The 23278-nt window shown below is 39.9% G+C and overlaps 1 protein-coding gene across 2 annotated transcripts in view; it reads left to right on the top strand.

The window, feature by feature from the left end:
- Pak (serine/threonine-protein kinase PAK 3-like protein) overlaps nucleotides 1–13790 on the top strand; it is an 88006-nt gene extending 74216 nt beyond the window's left edge. For both annotated transcript variants that reach the window (XM_067158220.2, XM_067158219.2), the window contains exons 10-11: nucleotides 1392–1529; nucleotides 4186–13790. In XM_067158220.2, the coding sequence (XP_067014321.1) occupies nucleotides 1392–1529; nucleotides 4186–4269 (222 nt within the window). In that variant the 3' untranslated portion in view covers nucleotides 4270–13790. The remainder of the gene's footprint in view (nucleotides 1–1391; nucleotides 1530–4185) is intronic.
- The last annotated feature ends 9488 nt before the right edge of the window (nucleotides 13791–23278 follow it).

Genomic DNA, 23278 nt, shown 5'->3' with positions numbered 1-23278 from the left:
CCTGTGCCAGAGAAATTAACCATTGATGGTTAAAATTTCCGACCCTGCCGGGAATCGAACCCGGGACCCCTGTGACCAAAGGCCCACTTGCTAACTGTTTAGCATAGAGCCTAGCACTGTCATATATCATCAAATACAAAGTCAGAACAAATATAAATGGGAAGTATTTTTAAAATTTTTGTTGTATCAACCAATAAAAATACACATATAGAGATCACTTTTCTGCATAGTGCCCTGCCTTTCAAAACACATTTTCTCCATCAGGTTGGTAAGTTTTTTTATGCCGTCCTAACAGAAAGAAGAGAGATGTGTGCGGAGGCATCTGCACAGAAACTCTTCTACACTTCATCATCATTGAACCGCTGTTTCTCCTAGGTCTTGTTTGAGTGGTCCAGACGAATGGTAGTCGCTGGGTGATGATACATATGGACTGTACTGAGGGTGTTCCAGAGGTCTCCAGTGAATTTCCTCCAGTTTTTCCCACGTTAAAGCGGCAGTATGCGGCCTTGCATTGTCATGGAGAAGAATGATGTTTCAGATCGGGTGTCTGCATCGCTTGTTGCGATACGCAGCTTTTGCTTCATCCAAAAGGCGACAATGCCAGGCTGCATTAATTGTCCTTTGTTTGTGAAGAAAATCCATCAGGAGTCCCAGAAAACTGTTGCAAGCACCTTTCCAGCAGATGGGTGTATTTTGGCCTCGACCGGACCTGCTTCATCTCCCCGCTGCCACTCGATTACTCTGGGGTATAATGATGCACCCAAGCTTCAGCACAAGTCACAACACGATGCAAGAAATCCTCTCCTTCTTCCTCGTAGCAACGCAGGAGTCTCTGACAAACTTCCTGGTTGAGGAGACGAGGAATTCACCTGGCAGAATCTCGGATAATGGTTTGAACACTCACGTAACTTATTCCTACGCCTAAAATAATTTGCAAAATTTTTATTCGCTGATCTTCACCAATAGCAACAAAGTTGTCTGCAGTGATGCTTGTCCGCGCTCTCATTTCGTGAGGTTCATTTTGCACAGCTTCTCTTCCTGCTCATTCATACACTCGAGTCTGAGAAAGTGTTTCTTCCCCAAACTGTGCGCGGAGCCGTCTCTAAATTTCGGAAGTTTTGGTGCCCTCTTTTGCGAGAAATTTGATAATGGCGCATTGCACAACAGACGTGTGCACCTCTTGCTCACTTGTGGCGTACTGAAGCAGCCCAGCAAACCCCTTCTCCAGACACCCCCACCAACATCCTGCAAAGCATGGCCTTAGAATTATTACTAACAGCAGCGGTACATTCAAACTCTCATTTATATTTGATCCGCCCTCGTAAATCCTTGTTGTTTTTCCTAATGTATTGTAAACTGGTTGTTGGATGATAAACTTACTTTGACTTCAGGCCCTGTACCTGATTGCAACAAATGGCAAGCCTGAGATCAAGGAGAAGGAGAAGCTGTCCCAGATCTTCCAGGACTTCCTGGACCAGTGCCTAGAGGTGGAGGTGGAGAAACGCTCCCCAGCCTCCGAGCTGCTCAAGGTGGGTCTATTACCTTCTGTTCTACTTCTTAATAAAAGAAAGTAAGAAAGAGAGAGAGGGAGAAGAAAAGGGATGGATCGACTTAGAGCAGAAAGTGGGTTATGACCTTTGTATAAAATTCTTCTTCTTCTTCTTCTTCTTCTTCTTCTTCTTCTTCTTCTTCTTCTTCTTCTTCTTCTTCTTCTTCTTCTTCTTCTTCTTCTTCTTCTTCTTGGTGTCATTCCTTTCAAGGTAAGGGATCTGTCTTTCTGCACCTTGCCCTCCACTTCATTCAATCTGTAACACCGATAAGGTATATCTCATATACTGACACAGGTAATCCAACCACCACTTCTTGGCTCTTCCTCTGGGTTGCCATCGACCAGAGCTCTGCATCAGGTGTGGTCACCTGACCATTACCTGCATATCTTTGCTTCTCTCATCTTGTCCGGTAGATGGCAACTTTCAGCATGTTCTGCATGTCTTTGTTTGGTATATGATCCAGCCTTTTGACCCATACAGACCTTCGTTGCATCTGTTCGGTGTTAGCAATAATTTTCAATTTTTTGCCCATATTGATGGATGTAACTCACTTTCAATGACCTTAGTTTGTAACTTGATATTTTATTCCACCTAATCAATACGTATATTTTATACGAATAGGACTAGTTTCGACCGTATGACTTGGCCATCTTCAGGTAATCATTTACATAACTTAAACTAAACTAACGATACAATCATAAAATAAAATGGGGTTTGGAAACCCTGAGCTAAAAGTATAAATACATTGTAAAACACTTTAGTCCACATTAAAATTCTCGAATTTCCACTTGACACTCTGTAATCATGTTGAGATGATTTTCTGCGAAGTTCATATAATTTTCCTTTCCGATTAACCACCACCATTACCTCTACCATGCTATTGAACTTGAAACTATCATTTGGAGTCACCTACTGAGTTAGCTCAAGGAAACATGAGCAGGCGCTTACCGGAAAGAGTGCTTGCTTTATCTTTATCTTTATTCAACAGAAATCTGGAGCGCCTACTCGGCTACTCGAGCGACTGGAGTGTGTGCTCAAGGTCACAGGTCTGCTGTGAGTGGCTACTTCCGACAGGCGGTTTTTATTCACCTCATTGCGAGTGCCTGCTCTGAATTCGCGAGTAAAGAGTGTGTGCTCATGTTTATTCACACCACCCAATTTCAAAAGCATAACAACTTGGAAACATTGGTGGGAAGCTCGAGCAGAACATGGACATTTCTTCCTCATCAAACATGGGACTTTGTGGATTAGAACAAAGCATGATGGATGCAGGGACTTGCTATTTAAGTAGAGAAAGGTAGTGTCTGGAGTGTGATTGTGAAGCCTTTACCAGGCTCTTGAGCTTATTATCACACGTGATGGCAAACTAACAACTGGATTGGTGTTATCGTGGCTTGTCCTGAGGCAAGCAAATGGGTCACTTAGGACCACACAGAATCAACATTTCTTCAGCCTTCCTTCCTTTTATTTAAATATATATTTGCTTTGATTTTTATTATATACACAGTATTGTCACGTAAATGTCATACTGAAGTCTATTTCTTTCCATGTATTGACGTGTGAAATGTGAATTATAACTAGAGCTTGGAAGTTCAGGCATTTATTTTGGCTACAATAGGCAGAAAAATAAGCACTTAAATTTTAGGAAATATGCTTTAAAATAATTGAAATAGGCATTTATAATGACAAAAATGGGGCCTAAAATAATAAGTCATTTAAGGCTCATCTGCAACTCATTTTACTAGTTAATCTGGTTGGGGGTGATAGAATAACATCAGCAGTATCCGCTGCGAGTCGTAAGAGGGGATAAAGGGGCTCTCAACTTGGGAGTGTGGGTTAGCGACCACGGTTCCCGTAGCTGAGTCTCGCATTGCTTCCACTTATTTGTGTCAGGTCCCTCTCTCTTATCTTTCATATCCAAACTCATTTGGTCAATTCTTCTTCTTTTCCTGACACTGACGGTATTAGGTTTTCGGACCGTTCGTGGCTCTTTCCTTTCTTTTGCTTATAACTTCATTTTTTTGAAGTGTCAGACCTCTTCCATTTTCTTTCTGATTAGTGTTAATAGCAGATGGTTACCAAGTTGTTCTTTCTCTTAAAACAGTAATCACCACCACTACTTCATCTTATGTAGGAGGAACGGGATCTGGCAATAATCTCGACCATTTGTCTTGTGGAGTGAGTTTTCAGCAGGGATTTGTGTAATATTAAAATATTGTTTATGTAAATGTATTTTTTATCTATTAAATTGAAGTGAAATTGTCTTCTTTATTATTAACACAGTACATTGCAATATTTTATTTTCTTTCTATTGTTTAATTTTAAGATATAAACAACAGCAAAAAATATCCTCAACAACTCAAAAGAGGCAAAGAAAAGGCACTAAACGATCAAGTAGGCACCGGAAGCTGAAATAGGCAACAACATAAAAGGGCAAAATAAAAACTGATCCTTCTGTTCCCAAACGTATGGAAATATGTTTGTATCTGTTTGACAATTCGATATAAACACCCAAATAAAAAAGGCATTTTGCCTAAGTTCTGGGCTCTAATTATTACATATTGTAAAAATGGTAGCCATAAATATCCACCCTGTATGGGTGTTGTGTATATTACAGATACTCTTCTCTTTACAGCATCCTTTCCTGAAGCTGGCGCGGCCGCTGGCTAGTCTCACCCCTCTGATCATGGCTGCGAAGGAAGCTGCTAAGAGTCACTAGTTCTGTATGTGTACACGTGGACTTGAAAACGTGGACGGAGACGACTCTCTCCTAGACAGATGCTCCAAGACCGCTAGAGGGCGGAAGGAGATGCCTGGAATGGCGATGATGGCAGTGCTACAGGAAATAGCAGTTTGTTATTCTAATGATAAAACAAATAATAATAATCTTTTGGATATTATTCTTAGCAGCCGATTGCTGTTGACTTGCTGAAAGAAACTGGAAAAAAGTTTATTTTGTAATTCTAAATGCCATGTAAGGGAAAAAAATAAGTATCAGTAGCTTTTGCATCAGAGAAAGCTGTGCGCGTGTTTCTTGTATGCAAGATGCTCTTGCTACAGAGAGGAGATGGAATGTGCTTTATTGGCTGAAGGTAGGGGATGCTACATCCACTGCAAGAATAACGGAGGAGAACCTGGTACGTTCTTCCTTCGAGCTTGATTCTTTTATCAGAGGTTATCACTGGCGACATTAATCCTCTCACTGCTGAGCTTTCTGTATGGATGTGTGTACGTTTAGTAGCTTCAGTGTCAGCTACCGCAGCTTGGGTTGTCCACGTGGTGCTGCCCTTACAACATGTCCATACCAAAGACATCTGTTTCGTAAATTGATGCACTCATGTCCTGCATATCATACGCATTTCCATGGCACAGGGACAGTGTTCAACTCGTTCAATGGTTGAGGCGCTGACCTTCTGACCCCAGCATGGCAAGTTTGATCCTGGCTTAGTCCGATGGTCAGCCTCATGTCGGTAGATTTACTTGCACGTAAAAGAATTCCCGCAACACTAAATTCCGGCACCTCAGCATCTTCGAAAACTGTGGGATGTACTAAAGTCATAAACATTATTATTATTATTATTATCATCATCATCATCATCATCATCATCATCATCCCCTCTCCTCCAGACCTTTCAGCCATCAATCCCTTCGTCTTGTGCCTTCCACCTGCTGTGTATCTTCTCCGTTCTCTTTACATGTCCATACCACGTAAGTCTGGTTTCCTTTATCCTGTTCTGTAATACTTCCACTTGCACTAATTCTCTAGTCTTTTCTTATTCACTTTTGTTGCTCCTATTCTACTAATCAAAAATGTTACCTAACTGTCCTGGATTGTGCTTTTCTCTCCTCCAAGTTTCTGATACATGTGCCAGTACTGCGACATTTTTACTCCGTACCAAGTTTCTATCAGCTGTTGCCCGCTAATCTTTACTCCCATCTTTGCAGTAAATGTTCATGCCGTATTCTTGTACTATTGCTTCCCATGCATCCAGCTGTTCCTGAACTTCTTCCTCCCTGTTTTCCCACACCATCACATTGTCTGCAAACACCATTACTTTCATCTTTTCTGTCCCATTTCCCTCTGCCACTTTCTATAAGGAAAAGTAAGATGGTAACCCAATGCAGAGCTCGGATCATTCGAACGGACTTACAGCACAGGGAATGTATCCCTGGCCCATACTCGGGCAGTTATTATAAGGAGAAAGTTGCAGATATTATCCTGTTTACATCCACCGAATTTGATGCTCTTAAAATAGCTGCTCAGATAGGCAAAAGATGATAGCTAAAGCTGGTGGAGTTTAAATGTTTGATGAGAGAAACGAAACTGAATTTCACTTGAGCTTAGCAGTGAAAGGGTTAATTATTCTGTGCTTGGTGACTGGGTTCTGTCAGTATTGTTGGCCACCTTATTTTATATCTTATGTATGTATATATATATATATATATATATATATATATATATATATAAATTCTATTGTTTTTTTAAGTATGTGTGTGTTTTTTAAGTGTTGTATTCTTTTCTACATATTTCCAGTATTGCCTCAGGGAGATTTTGTAAGAAAAGGGGATAACAAAACAAATATTTAGCAAAATTGATTCCTGGTTTTACAGACTGAGAATCACTTGTTGTTAGTGCCTTTTATTATGTAATCTTTGTGTAATCCCTACCTTAACTATGCATTGTAACAAGAAAGGCGTAACTGCCAACTCGTCAACTTGATGTACAGTAAAATGTTTTTCCTTGCAATCTCTTGTAGCCCTGAAACAATGAAATATGTGGTTCTTTCCAACACAGTTCCTGAACTAGCACTTATGCAATACGAGAAAAGCTCTGTCAAAAGAGTATAATCGTCCGTATACTACAGTCAGGCTTTCCAACTATTTCTTGATGTACTGAGCACATGATATTGTATGTTCCTTGCAGTTAGTACTTTATCGGTCTTCATGCACCTCCCATGTAGATATCTCTATAGGTTAAGTTCTACCTTATTACAGCTGCTTTAGTTTTACTCTTAGTTTGTTTTAAAACTCACGTTAAAGCGTAACTGTTGAAGACAATAAGTAAAGATACCAGAACAGATTGGTACTAAACAAGTCCACAACATTGTGCATTAACCCTCTTGCACTCGCCCTATATTCAGGGCTTTGCTTGAAGCAGCTCAACCTAATTTGTGTGATCTTGAAACCTAATTACAGAAAAATCAACACGTAAACAGTTTTAACACATATTAAAATAAACTAAATCACACTAGTATAGGAACTAGCCCGCCTGGTGGCCATGATCGTTAAGGCGCTGAAGTCTAAACGGTCTGACACCGAGGTTAGCCGGTTCGAGTCCCGTTGGTCGAAAAAATGTCACCATCAGAATGTTGGCCGGCAGGGTAGAGGAGGTGGTGGTGTACAATTTCTAATCACTAGATTGCGTGCCAAGTCCACAGTCACTTCCTTCCCGCTCCTAGCCCTCCTGTCTGCGTCAGTGCGATGTAATGCACGTTGTAGTAAAAAAAAAAAAAAAAAACAACTTGTTGAAGCATACTGGACCTTTGGAGAGGTCCAAGGGCGGTAAAAGCAGAGTTGAAGTTGGGAAAGAATGATGGATTTATTAAGAATAAATTAAATTTGCAATCAATTAATATATTGAAGAAATAACAAAATGTATATAACAGTAACCCAAAATCCATAGATCAGGTACATAGAATCTACATATACACTTGAGCAGTATAATTGGAACAAAAAGTATACAATAAAAGGTTTACAATATCGAAGATGAAAGCTAAATAACAATATACTACAGAAAGATGTTTCCTATACCACGTAAAGGAAAATAACAGAAAGAGTTGTGACACGAGGTAATATGCAAACAAGACTTTCAGCAAATGCTAACCATGGAACATTCATGCAGTCATACAAGTGAAGTCGCTCACTTAAGGTCTTCCCTCCAGCAGGCTGATCATAAGCTATGGCAGATGCAAAAGGAAGCTGTATCCATTCTTCAGCTCCCCTTTGCCTGATTTTAAACTGTTAGTGAATTCATGTAGTGATGTGTGTAATTCCAAGCATTTGTCTGAGCAACTTGTTTGCAGTTCCTTGTATTCTCGAACTCTTGTCTGTATTGGAGGGAGACTCGAGCCCTGATATTCTGCTTCAGCCAAATGTAACAGGGAGCGATAACGTTTTTCTTTGTATGATATAAACTTCATTATGGGCCGTTTTGACAGGTATTCTACGTTAAATGGGTCCACTTATTCGGTATGTGAATATCAATGACAATACAAGTATATTTTTTTGTAAAAATTTGGTTATATTCTCATTAAAACATATGGTACTAGTTTCAACCTTACTTGAAGCCATCCTTAGTTGTTATATATTCAAAACTGGCATAATTTTAAAAAAATACTGAAAAATGCAAAACATTTAGAAAATGACTACACTAACACGTTCCCTCCTGGCCGTTTCCTAGGAACTTCCATGCCTAATGTTTTATGTGAATATTCTGCACACAATCAGACACATCCCAAACTTACCAAACTTACTCCTTCCACCCCGTCAACATCCACGCGTAGCAAGCACCGTTTATTTTCCGTGGGCCCTCTCAATCACATTACCACAGGCTTCAGGAATACCTCTGTCTCAACCTATGGTCGTGCAAGTATATATTCGTAAATATATTGCATTATGGCAAACTTGATATTTTTCTCACCAAACGTCTTAAGGCACTGTCGAATTGTTATCCGCCTTATGTCGGATATGGGAGTGAACGTGTTAAAAAATCATGAGTCTTTGGTCAAAAATATTTTGAAGAGTGACACTAATGTCTATCAGTTGTTGTATAATGTAATGTTATTGAGAAGAAAATGTCTGTTCAGTTAATGGGGCTGTTTTTGTTCAAGTTGTGGCCCTAAGAACCAGTCATAATCTTGGTTAACACTGTGACTTGTATTGGGAAAATATAATTATTTGGCAAACTTGAAAAGTGGCTGAGAGAGACATTACGAAACAGAACTGTGGAACACGGTGGCCCAGTAGATGTTTGTAGGCTGTCAATGTGGACCTAAGGTGTGTCCACAGCTCACACTGTGGCGCACTCCATCGCTGTTGAGAACTCGTGAAGCTGAGATAGGCTAGATCATTACAACCTGCGAGGAATTTATACAGTACCATGCGCTCATTCTTGTTTTCAAGGACTATATTTCAGTGACGTGCTCCAAAAACTGAATCACTGTCTCCTGGCCTTCACTTGTTTATTCTTTGTAATTAATTTTCTTATTTAGATTACAGTATGCAAATCTTCATCTAGTGAACAAGAAGATATTCTGGTTTTAGAAACTAAAATTACTACTTGTAATAGTAGTGTTTTATTTAAATTTATTAAACTATTCTTCTTTGTGACCTTACCCCAGTCAGCCCTCATGGTCTCGGTACTTCTCCATGTCAGTTTATTAATGATATGACAGAGCATTCCAATAAAACTGATTTGTGTATAAAGCCAGTGAGTGATATTAAGTCAGACCATGGAGATAAAGTGATACGTGAAAGCATTCATGCACAAACAATGTACTGCATGTTGAAAAGAACCTGTATTCTGCCATCCTTCGCCGAATGTGGATTCTTTGCCTCTGGGTGTTTCTTGTGAACTTCACAACTTTCTAGTTTTATCTTTGAGCCCAAAATAAGCTCCTCTGTACATCCCTGAAGATCCCTGTTGTCACAAAGGAGGTATTGAGTGACCCTGATTCTTAACCATTAAAGATGTGGGAAAATCCATGTAATCAGCGTGATGGGCTGTTTTCTTGGAATGAACCAAGAGAAGTTGTCCTATGGTGATGTCAAACCCTTTCCAGGAGATTTGTAAGGCAGCTGTTGATCAGTGGTCCATCAGTATTCCAAGACTATGAACACACGTGGTACACACAAGCCAGCTTGACGACAGCAGCTTCCCTGTTTTAGGTGTGGGATGCTTGCGAAATTCCATCTCCTCTCTGATCAGTCAGCCGCCCGCACAAACTAGAGTCAACAGAGTGAGTTAAATCAAACGCTTTGCCGTGATGAGGAGGGTGTCGCAAGCTAGCACAGAGACTGATAACGGGGCTGGGACATTCACTTTGGTTGTGAAAACAAATTGTTATTTCCTTGTGTTTATGAGCCACTGGACTGCGGATCAGGTACTACCAAACTTCTAAATTGTCTGTTTTTTCACCCAGTCTGAGCCAAATAAGTCGTTTAATTACCCCCAACCAATTAGGTTGTGTTTGTGTTCCTGAACGAGACACCACTTTTCAATGAATATGGAAAGAGTCTGTTGATGGAAATCTTTGACTGAGCTGTCAAATACTGTTTCTGAGATTTTGCACCTCCGTGGCATCAAATGGAGAAGCTCGATACAACATGGTTGTCAGACGACGACCCATAGAGTGAGAAATGTAGGGGGAACTCTAGTGGAACATTACATACATACATATATAAATCAACACTTTTTTTTCCTAAAAGCAGGTTGGTTTTATTGAGGATTCAAATACACCATGTTATTCCCCAATCCTTTTGCTACAGTATCCTGTTTTTTAACATAATCTCCGTTCAATGTTAGGGCCTTACACCACCGTAATGTGAGGGCCTGTATGCTTGCATGGTACCACTTGACTGGTTGACATCAGAGCCAACGTCGTGCTGCTTCGATAACTTCCCTATCAACCACGTAGTGCTTCCAGCACAGTGCATCCTTCATTGGACCTAACAGATGGAAGTCAGAAGGCTGGTGGATGAGGAAGAACAGTCCAGATCAGACTGGTTTGCTCGACCTTGTTGTGATGATGAGACACGCCTCGCCCAATGACTTATCGTGCTTTTTTATACACTGCCAGGTCTCCGTAGACATTCTACAAGTGCCTATGAATATCTGTGATGCCCTGTTTTTCCGCCAGAAGAAACTCAATAACTGTTCTCTGTTTGGTACGCACCGCTATAGCCCTGCCACCTCAGAAATTAATGAAACTTTACGAGACGAAGGGGGAATATTCAAGGATGTCCCAAACAAAATTCCAATTTTTGTAAACCGAAATTGGCCGAGAAATAAAATGTGTTGCATTTGAACACCCCTCGTATCTAATGGAAGGAAAAAAAAAAGTATCAAATCAAGTCGTGTATACAAAGATGAGAACATGTAATGGCAGGTTGACTCATCACTTTTTTGTTCCTTTCCGATTCTTATATTATCCGAATGTGTTCTTAATCTTTAACCAGCTTTATTTATGTCTTGTGTTCCTTCCTTTTTCCTTTACTTATCGGCTTTCTTCTTACCCGACACTTCACGCACGAGTCTTGAGATCTGTTGATGCCTGCCCTCCTGAGCGAGCTCATCAGGGCCTCACAAGAGATGGATGTAGCATATGTGGAAATTGTTCTTGTCTCCTCTTCCCACACTGACCTGCCATTGTGTTCCTATCTCTCCCTGTATATGACTACTACTCCTGTGAATCTGTCTTCAGACAGGTATCAACTGAACATCCTCCATGATTCTCTGTCCGGAGCATAGCTTCTCCCTTGTTTCTTCCATTTATTTTTCCCTCCATCACACTCTTTTGAAGACAATTTCTACATAGTATGTGACCCAGCCAGGATATTTTCCTCTTATTTTCATCAGGTGTCTCTTCTCTCCTACTTTTCTTAACACTTCATCATTTCTCACGTTATCTGTCCACTTTGCTTTTTCCATTATTCTCCACAACCATATTTCAAAACTTTCCAGATAATTTCTTTCTTTCTTTCTTTCTTTCTTTCTTTCTTTCTTTCTTAATGCCCATGTTTCAGCTCCTTACGACACCACACAAAGCACTTTGCAAACCTCTTTCTTAAATCAGTAGAGATTGCCTTAGATGTCAAAAGCCCTCTCACCTCTCTGAAAGCTTCATTTTCCATAGATATTCTGCTTCTTCTTCCATTCCATGTTGACAAACTTCCCAAATATCTGAATTTCTTTCCCTCTAGTGTTATATATTAATAGCAATCTCCTCCTTTCCTGTTCTCATCACATTAGTCTCCCCTATGTTGATCTTCATTCCAAACTCTTTCCCACTCTCTGAATATTTTCCAACGTGACTTGCAGATCTTTTTCTGATTCCGGTAATATCGCCACATCATCTGCGTATTTTATGGTCTTTATTTGTTCTCAACCCACTACAACACCCCTTGCTTTTTCCAGTTTTTCGGCAGTTATTTTCATGTTCGTCTACTCTAACCATCACTTTCCGATTCTTATACAACTCCTTAATCAGTCTTCTGTGTTTCCATTCTATACCAATATCTCTCAGAATCTTCATCAGAATACACCAGTTCACTTTGTAAAACGTCTTTTCTCAATCAATGAAACATATATACATTTCCCTTTTCTCTTCTAACATCCTTTCTGCAATTATCCTTAGGCATCCAATTGCATCTCTGGTTCCTCTTCCCTTTCTAAAACCCAACTGGTCATCTTGCATATTCTCCTCTATTTTCTTTTCTATTCTACTCAGCACTATCTTGGTCACTGCCTTAGTAACATGACATGGAAAACTAACTGTTCTACAGTCTTACATTGTTCAGCATTACATTTCTGCCGTAAGGGAACCACATATGACTGGGAACATAAAGTGCACTTGTTACACACTAATTACCCCATCTGCCGTTGCCCTAATTTCTGAGGAACAAGTCCTGCAGATAGACCACGCTTGCCTGGCTTTTCCACTGCAAAAACCACCCATCAGGCACGTTAGTTGGCATGTGAATCTCAGCTTGAGCTTCTCTTTCAACTGTGTCCATTTCTGTTCTGGATGTTACACTTGCCTTTGACTCCCCATTGAGGGCCACTGCTCGTCTTGATGAGCCGGGCTGAGTAGGTGGCCTTCTGAGCCCAAGTTGACAGCTTCAGTCAGTGCTCAAATACATCAGCCTCGTGTCACACATGGGAAACACGTGCAGGATTACGTTGTGACACCTCAGCATCTCCATGACCTGTCAAGTAGTAAATGGGACATAAAAATTATTATTATATAAGTAAAGGTTGTAAATTGCTTGGACAATTGTTCATTTTCAGTTGCATTGTGACAACCCACGAATGTAGTTCTCCAGCCCACAAGGCTTATTCCTTAATCATATCGGTACTGTATTATGTCCCCATGGTCAGCAATTTGAGCTGACATTAGAAATGCTGAGATACAGTGTTGTAAAATAGTCAAAGAACGAAAGTGTATAGAAAATATTTTTTGAATCTTCACATTGAGTATTTTACTAATAAAGGTGTGTTGGAGATTTTTTTTCCTTGGGGCTTATACACTCCACCACGGTATACCAAACACCGTTGATGTCAAAACAGACCTAGGCATCACTGTCTTGTTCGGTGTGACCTGCCATGTGAATACACACAGATTGTCTTCACCATTCGGTACACCATCGTAGATGTTTTCCGCATGTTGAAGCAGAAGGAAAGTCTTGATATGCTGCTCATAATATTCTGACATCTTAAAATTCACAGCAAGTACTCTACACATTTTACTTGTAATACTCTGCTGTTGAGTTACAGAAGAAGCTATCCAGGCATTTTTTAATGATAAGTTTCTTATTCTCCTCAAGTTTACTGTGTAATCTTCACGAGATGGAAGGATAAACCTGTTTTGTTTGGCAATGTAAGTTCAGCATTTTGAAGATGATACCTCTTCCTCAGTCTGGTGGTGAACGAAAAGAGAATTCCTATCATGGCTTAAGCGGTGTGATTGTATTGTAAATGGTGGTGATGCTATCTTTGTAAATATTGTATCATATAATTTAGTTGCAGTGTGGGCACTGGCGACGTGTCTGTGTATGTGATAAATTATTTAAATAAGAATAGTGGTGTGCGGACATGATAAACCGTAGAAGCTCCCTCCTCTGCCCCACGTCACCAGTGCCTAAAAGGAAGGTCCCAGCTGCTGTGAAAATGCGTGACGTTGTGTGCCTCTAAAAATTAATAATGACAAGTCTTATTATGCCCTAGCACGAATTGAAAAAAGTATGATATAAATAGTTAACTTATAATACAATTCACAATGAATTAAGTTTAAAAAATTAACCGAGGAAGATATAGTAGAAAAACTTTTCTTAAAAAATCTTTTTTAAAAAATTACCAAAAAATTGTATATACAGTATATTGCAGTATTTTCTTCAGTGCCTGCCCAGATGTTTTGAGGCCTGGAAAACATCCATCTCTTCTTTTTTTGAAAGATAAATAAAATTCCTTTTTTTACAATTATTTTTATTTATGTACTATCCTAACTATTGTGTGTTCAGATTTGTGAGTGTGTAGTGAATTATTTTTCTGATATCTTGTAGAGTTTAAACTAACAATCCATACAGGAGTAGTTTTGGACTTAGAACCTCAGAACCCTCGGATCTCAAAAGCTGCGATCAGTGCTCTATTTCTCATCTGTTTTGAAGATGATTGATTCTTCGAAAACCATGTTAATGCTTGGGAAAGTGGAAGGAAGTTGTAGGCAAGGCCGGCGCTGAGATAGACTTCATCACAGATACAATGAGTATGTCACTGGAAGAACTTTAAGAATTTGTGGAAAACAGAAATATCTGGATGCAGTCACCAGGAGTCATCGACAACTTTATGTTACGGTATGGAATAAAACCAATATAATGGTCCGTTATTGGACATTATAAATTTTCCAGCTAACTCATTCTTGGTTGCTTGCGTTTCGCCCTCGTGTGCTAAGTTGGGCTCAACGGTATGGAATGCTCGACAATTCTTCTTTACCTACTCGGGGCTCTTTAAAGATAAAAATTTCATTGTTCCGTATTGAAATTATTAACATTAAAAATTAAATAATTGAAGTTCAACCAATTCAATACATAAAAGAAAGAAATGTACGACGCGGGGGTAACATTGTAGGATATGCATTGTTTCAGGAAGTCGATGTCTTTTCCTAATTTAGCGATCTTGATCTTAAGGCCCATGTAAGAGAAGGCTTTTTGTTTAGCTTGGTTAGCTTGTGCGTCGTACATTTCTTTCTTTTATGTATTGAATTGGTTGAACTTCAATTATTTAATTTTTAATGTTAATACTCGGGGCTCTGTCGCAGACTGCTTAGGCTAGTGATGGGCAGTCTGAGACAATCTCGAGACTAGTGTCGCACATCTATGTCAATATCTTGTAGAGATTGTCCTTGTTGTTTTGCATTTTCATGTTTTTCATTTATTTATTTATTAACGTATGACTTTTAAGACCAGGATTGTCCGAGAAGATGTTTGCTCTCTCTATTACACGCCCACGGGCGACTTGGATGTGAGATGATCAAGTAGGGAACACTGCAGAGAGGTTTGAAATTGAATCCAGACCTTTGGTAGACAATTTAGAGATTAGAAATTGTATACCACTATACCACCGCCTCTCCTTCCCTACTCTCCAACATTTTGATGGTGAAAATTGTTTCCACCAACGGGACTCGACACCTTAACGATCATGTCTGCTCTTTCAATGCTGACCTATTGTGAGATTGTTAACCTCTGTTGTGTGTAGACCCAGTTGTTTTTCTTTTTTAACTGTTCATCACAGCATGGCCCATTACTACGTGCTTGAGTAATCATATTACAATGAAAAAATTAAAACCTACAAGCTGTTTTCCAGTCAATGACCGGGTCAAGAATGGAATGAATGAAGCCCACTTCTTGTGGCGAGGATAGGAATTGTGGTTGTCGCACTCATCTGGGCCAATGATTAATGATTGACAGATGAAATGAAATTATATTGGAGTGTGTTGCTGGAATTGCCTACTGTCCGTCTCACAGTATTATAGATATCATTTTGCTGTAGGCTAATTCTATCTATCGGAGATGAGTGGCAACAGAATACAGAAAGCATATCACAACACACAATGGTCAATGTAATGTTATTGTTGATCAATTTTATGAGCTTTCTACATTGTAGGCCTTCACATTTAGTTTTCTTTCGACTTGTGATATTAGGGCGTGTTATAAAATTATTTATGGCGTAGACTGTAGTTCCTTATTCTCCGACTTTACAGATCGATTTTCATTAAATTCTGTTTACCCATTTTGTTGTGGGTCGGCGCTGATATGGACTTGGTAAGAAGAATCCAAATTCATGAATAGCCCTGTGATAATAGTCGGTACGCTAATAATGTATAAGGCATAAATGATTGGAAATTTAATACTATATAACTTTAGTTGTGCCGTATTTATATCGATACGACCACTAATAACACGAATATTTCAGAACTAAATTCTAGGCCTTCCCCTAAACTACCATTCTCCTCAGTCTGAATCATTGCCTACGAGGTGTACAAGGCCGGGACATAGCTACTACTAATTTGCCGCTGACAATATTGATGGCCTTCAACATTGTGATGTATGGAGTAATTGTGATGTGATTATTTTACGCAGTTTATTGCGAGTATTGTTTCTGTCGGTGAGTTTCCGTGAGGTTGAAAAGCATGGTGCACTGTTGTGTTTCTCTTAACTCTTAAAATAAATACATTATCGAAAAAGTGTATTTTGCCCTGTTCTGCCCCTTATGTGGTGCAAAATGGGGTACGTTTATCTTTTATGAGTTCAATATCAAATATACCTTACAAGAAAATGTAAATTGAACATAATGCACAAATGTGTGTGGCATCCTCGTCGTCTGTATCAACACCTGCACATGAATTCTGGGTTCATTTCTTGCATAGAGCCATTCACAACAGCCTGAACGGCTCCTTCCATGGATACACTGCACCACTTTTGCCTTTCAGTCTTCCTTTTATATGTTCTTACCATTCCGAAACAGAACCGAAAAAGGAATCTATAAGAATAAATAAAATGTGATCAAAGACGAAGTGGGGTAGAACGGGGTACTACCCCATTATGCCCCACCCTGTTTTGGAAGAACGGCGACTTGTCATTTTGTCACTTGTCAAAGCACATTACAAACGCGCACACACTATAGACAATAAAACACTTGTCATTGTCCGAAAATTAAGTTCAGATAACTGTCAAATATGCATTTCTAAGCGTACTAGATGCCCTAATGCTACTGTACTACAAAATATTAGTTCAGTGTGGTACCATAAGACAGTTTCTTAACCTATAAAATACTTTTTACTGAGGTGTGTGTCTCAGTAAGTCTTAACTTAGATGTAGGGTGGTTAATAATGCACTTGAATGAATTGATCTAGACATGAGCATTCAGAAACAATAGGTATTGTTCATAGGGCATTTATTGGTTCCATGCAGAATGTCCCTCATTGTCAACAGAACTGATTAAATCCAATGTAATAGCTTGTTGCTCCGCTGGAGATGGTTTGGTCACTGTACTACTTTTTGTCGAGCTTTTCTTCTTGGTTGAGATGAGTCCCCGTTGAGGTTCAATTTTTCTTTTCTGAGATGTGTCTGTTTGATTATAGGGCATGTTAAAACTTTGAACTGCTGCTAATGTAGGCTTAATTGGTAACAATAACTTCTCTAAAGCATCTGCTTCTTGAATGGTTGTAAAATTTTGCACCAATTCCTTGATTTCATTTAACTGAGATAATAATTTTTGTTTCTTGATATCTAACCATGGTTGATTATTGGTTTCTGTAGTACTGGTGTTTTGAAAGGCATTGGTAGAGATTTGTTTCAATAATACTTCTTTTTCAACAACTTGTAACTCTTTTTCAGAACATATTTGAAGGTGTTCTTGGTATTCTTTAGGCTGGACCTCTACCTTTGAGATAATCTGGCATACAAGATGAATGTGTTTGCACATGTTGAATCGTATGGCAGAATCGATGCACGTGCAAGAGTAGCTGTGAATGCATGACTTGCCGTCATTACATGCTAACTGGCACTCACAGTTTTGTTTCAGGGGGACAACTGTGTCTATATCAGAACTGGATGTTGATGGAATAGTCCATATGTTGCCTTCCTGTATAACTAAATCTTTTCTTAATGTCAGACTAGTTTTGTGTCTTTGCCTAAGGTCCCTCAGCTTACTTGTCACTTTACCTTTATGCATAGTGATGACCCTGTCAAACATCTTATCTTTGAGGAATCTCATTATTGCACAAATGGATTTGTCCAGGTGCTTTATTTTCTTTCCTTGCAAGTATATATGTTTTTTGCACTTGTGCAGGTTCTCAATGTGCATATTTTTGTTCAAACCACAGTGCATCCGATAGCTATATGCCCACTGTCTGGCTGTGGGAACATAATTTTCAAAAAAATATTTACCAAAATCATGGGTGTCAGGGTCATCAATTAATTTCTGAACAGCTGGCTCACAAATAATACTGAATGTATTCACATCTCGCTCTTGCATAAGTGATCTTATCATTTTGTACACTTCTGCTTGTTTGTCTCTAGATTTGATTTTGCCAAGGTTCTTACACCATGCCCGGTCAATGTGCCAGGAGCAATACAGCCTTTGATTTGGTTCCCCCATAACTTCAATCCAAGCATTAAAAAATGAATCTGCCATATCTGACATAAAAATCTTTGGAGACAAATTGCCAAGCTGGTCTTTGATTTTTGAAAATAGAATCTTTAAGACTTCTTTATCAGTTCTGTTTGTAAATAAAAATGAACATGGGAAACCCTGATGCATATCATCAATAATTATAAGAGTTATCATTTCAAAATCATATGCATTGAGTCCATGGGTACCATCAATGCATACAGCATCCCCTCCATATTTCTCCAGCATAGAAGCTTGTGCATCATTCATTAATGCTAACACAGTCATTTTTAGCCAAGAAAGGATACTCTTCAAAAACCTTCCCCTGAGGCTTATAGAATAACACACAGTCCCCACTTCCTGCTCTCACCTCATTCACCCAGGCATCAACACTCACTGCATCATTAGAATGCTTCACAGCTTCTGAGCTCAAATTGTAAGACTTCTCAATGTTATGCAAGTCTTTTCTTGTGAGGAGATGAATTCTTTGCAGTTCGTCTGGGGTTTTCAGACTGCTTCGAATATCATCTAATATGACATCAAAAGGAATTTTTAATGCTATTTTAGCTGCCAAAGAACTCTTTTCATCCTGAGTTAAAAATAAATGCTCTAAATCATTTTGATGCCCCACATGAGTAGGTGAAAACACAGCCTCACACCTTCCCTCTTCAACTAAAGAAACTTTTATTGTTGAAGGGCAGAAACCATCAGTCTTTTTGGTGCCTTGGCTCTTTAAATAACGGGCACCCGACCCCTTTGATTTAAAGTGTACTGAACGATGACAATTGTAATATACTATTCCACTTTTTGCAATGTCCTCAGGACCAAACATTAAAACATATTTCACAAGGTTTTTTGCTTCATAATTTCTTTTCCATTCCTTAAACTCTTCAAAAGAATTAAATGACTTGCTTTCACTTATCACAACAATGTCATGAATATTGCGGAAATGTAACAATATATCTGACTTTTTAGAATATGTATGTGAACATACACTGCAGGTAAAATTACCGGCACTAGAAGCATTAGGGCCACTTGAGTTAATTTCCTTATGTGTACTATTAATGTGTCTATTTAAACTTTGTCTATGCCTGTATAATAAACCACAGTCACTACACTTGAACATTGTAAAAAGACACCTGAAATTATCCACATAAATTTATACTCTTATAAAACAGTAACACCCATCTATTTACATGTTACAGTGCTGGCTAATCACCGCAACATTCCTTGAAACATGAGCGCGGACAAACAGATAATCTATCGCCTGATGTATAATCACTTTAAATTAGACGCGTTATATGCACTTCCTAAATTGTAACACACATTTACATGGTACTACTCTAGCTAATTCAACGTTCAAACATGAGCGCGGACTAATGAAGAACGAAAACAGAATGAAAATACTATTGAATCTGTTACCAGAATTACTTTTATTTTCCTACAGTGCTACACGGCGCCAAACTCACCGAAGTTTTCCGAAGGGCTACGATTACTATGGGAACCAACATCTACATCATTTGATGGCCAGGCAGGCATCTATTTTTGGAAATGAGACATAGCTCTCATAGTGCATTGGCACTGCTGGTGGCTTCAAATAGCCTATGCAGTGGCCTCCACGGTATGCACTAGCCTTGCGTCTTGGGTGGTGTGCTAAGTCCCAACTGACGAGCCTAACTTAGCACACGAGGGCGAAACACAGGCAACCTAGAATGAGTTAGCTGGAAAATTTATAATGTCCAATAACGGACCATTATATTGGTATTATAAATTTACTCATTCGGGACAAATATTTTAGGTTCCCTATGGGAACCAACATCTACATCATTTGATGGCCAGGCAGGCATCTATTTTTGGAAATGAGACATAGCTCTCATAGTGCATTGGCACTGCTGGTGGCTTCAAATAGCCTATGCAGTGGCCTCCACGGTATGCACTAGCCTTGCGTCTTGGATGGTGTGCTAAGTCCCAACTGACGAGCCTAACTTAGCACATGAGGGCGAAACGCAGGCAACCTAGAATGAGTTAGCTGGAAAATTTATAATGTCCAATAACGGACCATTATATTGGTATTACCTCCGGCGCTATGCGGTGAAACACGAAACTATGGCTCTCCCGAAGAATTACATTTATTTTCCTACGGCACTACGTGGCGGCAAATACAGATTCTTTTCCAGTCTGAGAAATTCAATCACCAACGGAACAAATTTCTTTCGAAATGAATGAATTTGGGTTTGCAACTGCCCTTGAATGTCTCTTGCCTGTTATATAAACCTACAGTTCAACTAGCAAATTTGATCGTTCATTTCCTTCACGAAAGCGAACTAACAGTATAACATAAGAGTTTCTGTGGCTGGACTGTGGTTATGCCGTAGATGCAGATTCCAATAACGACCAAGAAGAAAAAGTAATTCGTTGTGGGAACAATGTGATTAGGGGCGCACAGCTGTGAGCTTGCATTCGGGAGTTCGAATTCCACTGTCGGCAGCCCTGAAGATGGTTTTGCGTGGTTTCCCATTTACACACCAGGCAAATGCTATGGGGGCTTTAGAATAACACTCACGTATCCCCTGCCTGCTGTAAGAGGCGACTAAAAGGGGCCCCAGGGGCTCATACCTTTGAGGCGTGGATTGGGGACCACGGGGTGCTGAGCTGAGTACTAGCATTGCTTCCTCTTACTTGTGCCAAGCTCCTCACTTTTATCTATCCTATATGATCTCCCTTGGTCAACACGTGTTCTTTCCCGACCCCGACGGTATTAGAGCACTCGAGGCCTCGGGAGTCTTTCATTTTCACGCCCTTCGTGGCCCTTATCTTCCTTTGGCCGATACCTTCATTTTTTGAAGTGTCGGATCCCTTCCATTTTTTCTTTCTGATAAGTGTTATATAGAGGATAGGTGCCGAGTTGTATTTCCTCTTAAAACAATTATCACCACCACAACCTGGGGCTCTACCTTAATTAAGGCCACGACCGCCTCCTAACTCCTAGCCCTTTCCTATCGCATCGTCACCATAAGATCTATCTGTGTCGGTGCGACGTAAAGCCAGTTGTAAATATATATACACTATGTAGTATTTTAATTTCTACCAGGACGTGAACTTTGCAGTCGCAACGACCTGATTCGTATGGGCTCTTCTTGAATTATTGTGTGATACATTTACTCTTCTTCATTAATCGTCATAGGAATATCACTTTTCTATTCAAAACGCATTTTAAAAAACCTTTCTAATGTGCTTTTATGGGGAGACCAGGACACTGGAGCGAACCGAGACTTCGTCTCTACAACAACACAGGCACTCAGAGTCGCCTGCATCTTCGAAGAAACCATTGAAATGATGATGATAAAAAGGTGATGAAAAATAATTTGCTTTTGTGTGCAAGTCATTCTCGCACTGCCAATTGGAATCGCACTGAGGAATGGAGCGATAACCGTATACTTAGCGGCACTGCTGTAACTGTTGCTTCTCTGTCAATTTAGTAGGCCTGCTTGAAAAGACCGCGCATCCAGAGGCCTTTACTTATCTCGTAGACAACGACCCGTTTCATAGCAGGTTCGCAAGATCCACTACACCAGCGCGCTCCCGACGTAACGTGCCATAGCTTGAAACTAAAGCTCGCTCACGAAAGTTACCGATGTCTTCCGATTATTTTCGTACAGCGCTATGCGGCAAAACACAAAACTATTGCTCCCTCAGGAGCTAGACCAACGAGCTAGAATAACATAGAGGGGCTGTATACCTGACAACAGCGCTCCCTGCTTGAAGCAAGTTGATAAGGGGCAGCCATGTTAACGGTTGTCAAAACAAAGCGAATTGGCGTGAGAGCATATGTTGAGGTGACAGGGAGATCGTGCATGCCGATTTAATTACCTAAGTTTTAAGAAGTGAAAACATAGATTCTCGCTTTCAAGAATGCCAGCCGTAAGCTCGGCATATGGTTGTACTAATCGGAGTAATAAAACCAAGGATATATCGTACTTTAAGTAAGTATTACTGAATTATAGCCGAGATTCCTTTTTGTAATTTCTGTTTGTAATTAAATCCATTTTATTGTTTACTTAGCGAAAGTACGGATAGCCATGGTAATTATTTGTCGAATTTTGTTTCAGATTTCGTTTAAAGAACAAGGAATTAACCGAACAATGCGTTGTGAGGGCGAAAAGAGATAAATGGTATCCCACTCAATTCAGTTGCTTATGCTCTGTACATTTCCAGCCCTATTTAATTTTCATTCACATTTACAAATAAAGGAAACGGAGCGCCCACCACCAAGAAAACGTAACCAGAAAAAAACACTTATTTCGTTCAAACGTACACCAAGTATGATAAATACAGCATTTTACTGCTATTTTTGAAATGTATACAGCCTTTATTGTAGATGTCTGTTGCCTTGGTTTTTAAAACTATGCCACACTTCATAATGGACAACTTTCGAGCTTACCTTTCAGCTAGTAATCCCAGTATGATATGGTAATGGGAGAAACATGATATCCCCCCTACATTATAATAAATAATTACACTAAACGATTACTGTGGTAAAGTATTCATGGGCCGCCTCTGTGGTGCACTGGTTAGCGTGAGCAGCTGCCACCCCTGGAAGCCCGGGTTCGATTCCCAGCTCCGCCACGAAATTTGAAAAGGGGCACGAGGGCTGTAACGGGATTCTATCAGCCTGGGGAGGTCAACTGAGTAGAAGTGGGTTCGACTCCCACCTCAGCCATCCTCGAAGTGATTTTCCGTGGTTTCTCACTTCTCCTCCAGGCAAATGCCGGGATGGTACCTAACTTAAGGCCACGGCCGCTTCCTTCTCCCCCCCACAAGGCCCCTGTTCACCATAGCAGGTGCAGCCCTCCCTCACAGTTGTATCCCCCGACCCAATGTCTCACACTCCAGAACACTGTCCTTGAGGTAGTAGAGGTGGGATCCGTCGCCGAGTCCGTGGGAAAAACCAACCCGGGAGGGTAAACAGATTAAGGAACACAGTACTCATGAGGATGCAATAATTTTAAAAATATGAACAGAATGAGGTTGTAACCTATTGTAGGTTCCTATGATTTTAAGGTTTCCTGTCATAAATATTTATGTATATCGTTTTTATTCTAATTTACGCTTAACCACAACAGCCAAGCAGGGTAACGCTCTTGTTCCGATTTCGAGGCCTATTCATATGTCACTGTGCGATGATTTCGAACTACCCTACAATCAACTGATCGTGATGTTGGCCTCGTGCCGCAATATGATGAAGTGACGGTATTCGCTTTCATGCTTCAAGCTTTCGGCA

The sequence above is a fragment of the Anabrus simplex genome, chromosome 14, assembly GCF_040414725.1.
Source record: "Anabrus simplex isolate iqAnaSimp1 chromosome 14, ASM4041472v1, whole genome shotgun sequence".
Taxonomy (NCBI): Eukaryota; Metazoa; Arthropoda; class Insecta; order Orthoptera; family Tettigoniidae; genus Anabrus; species Anabrus simplex.
Note: the sequence above shows the minus strand (reverse complement) of the source record. Positions and strands in the feature narration are given on the sequence as shown.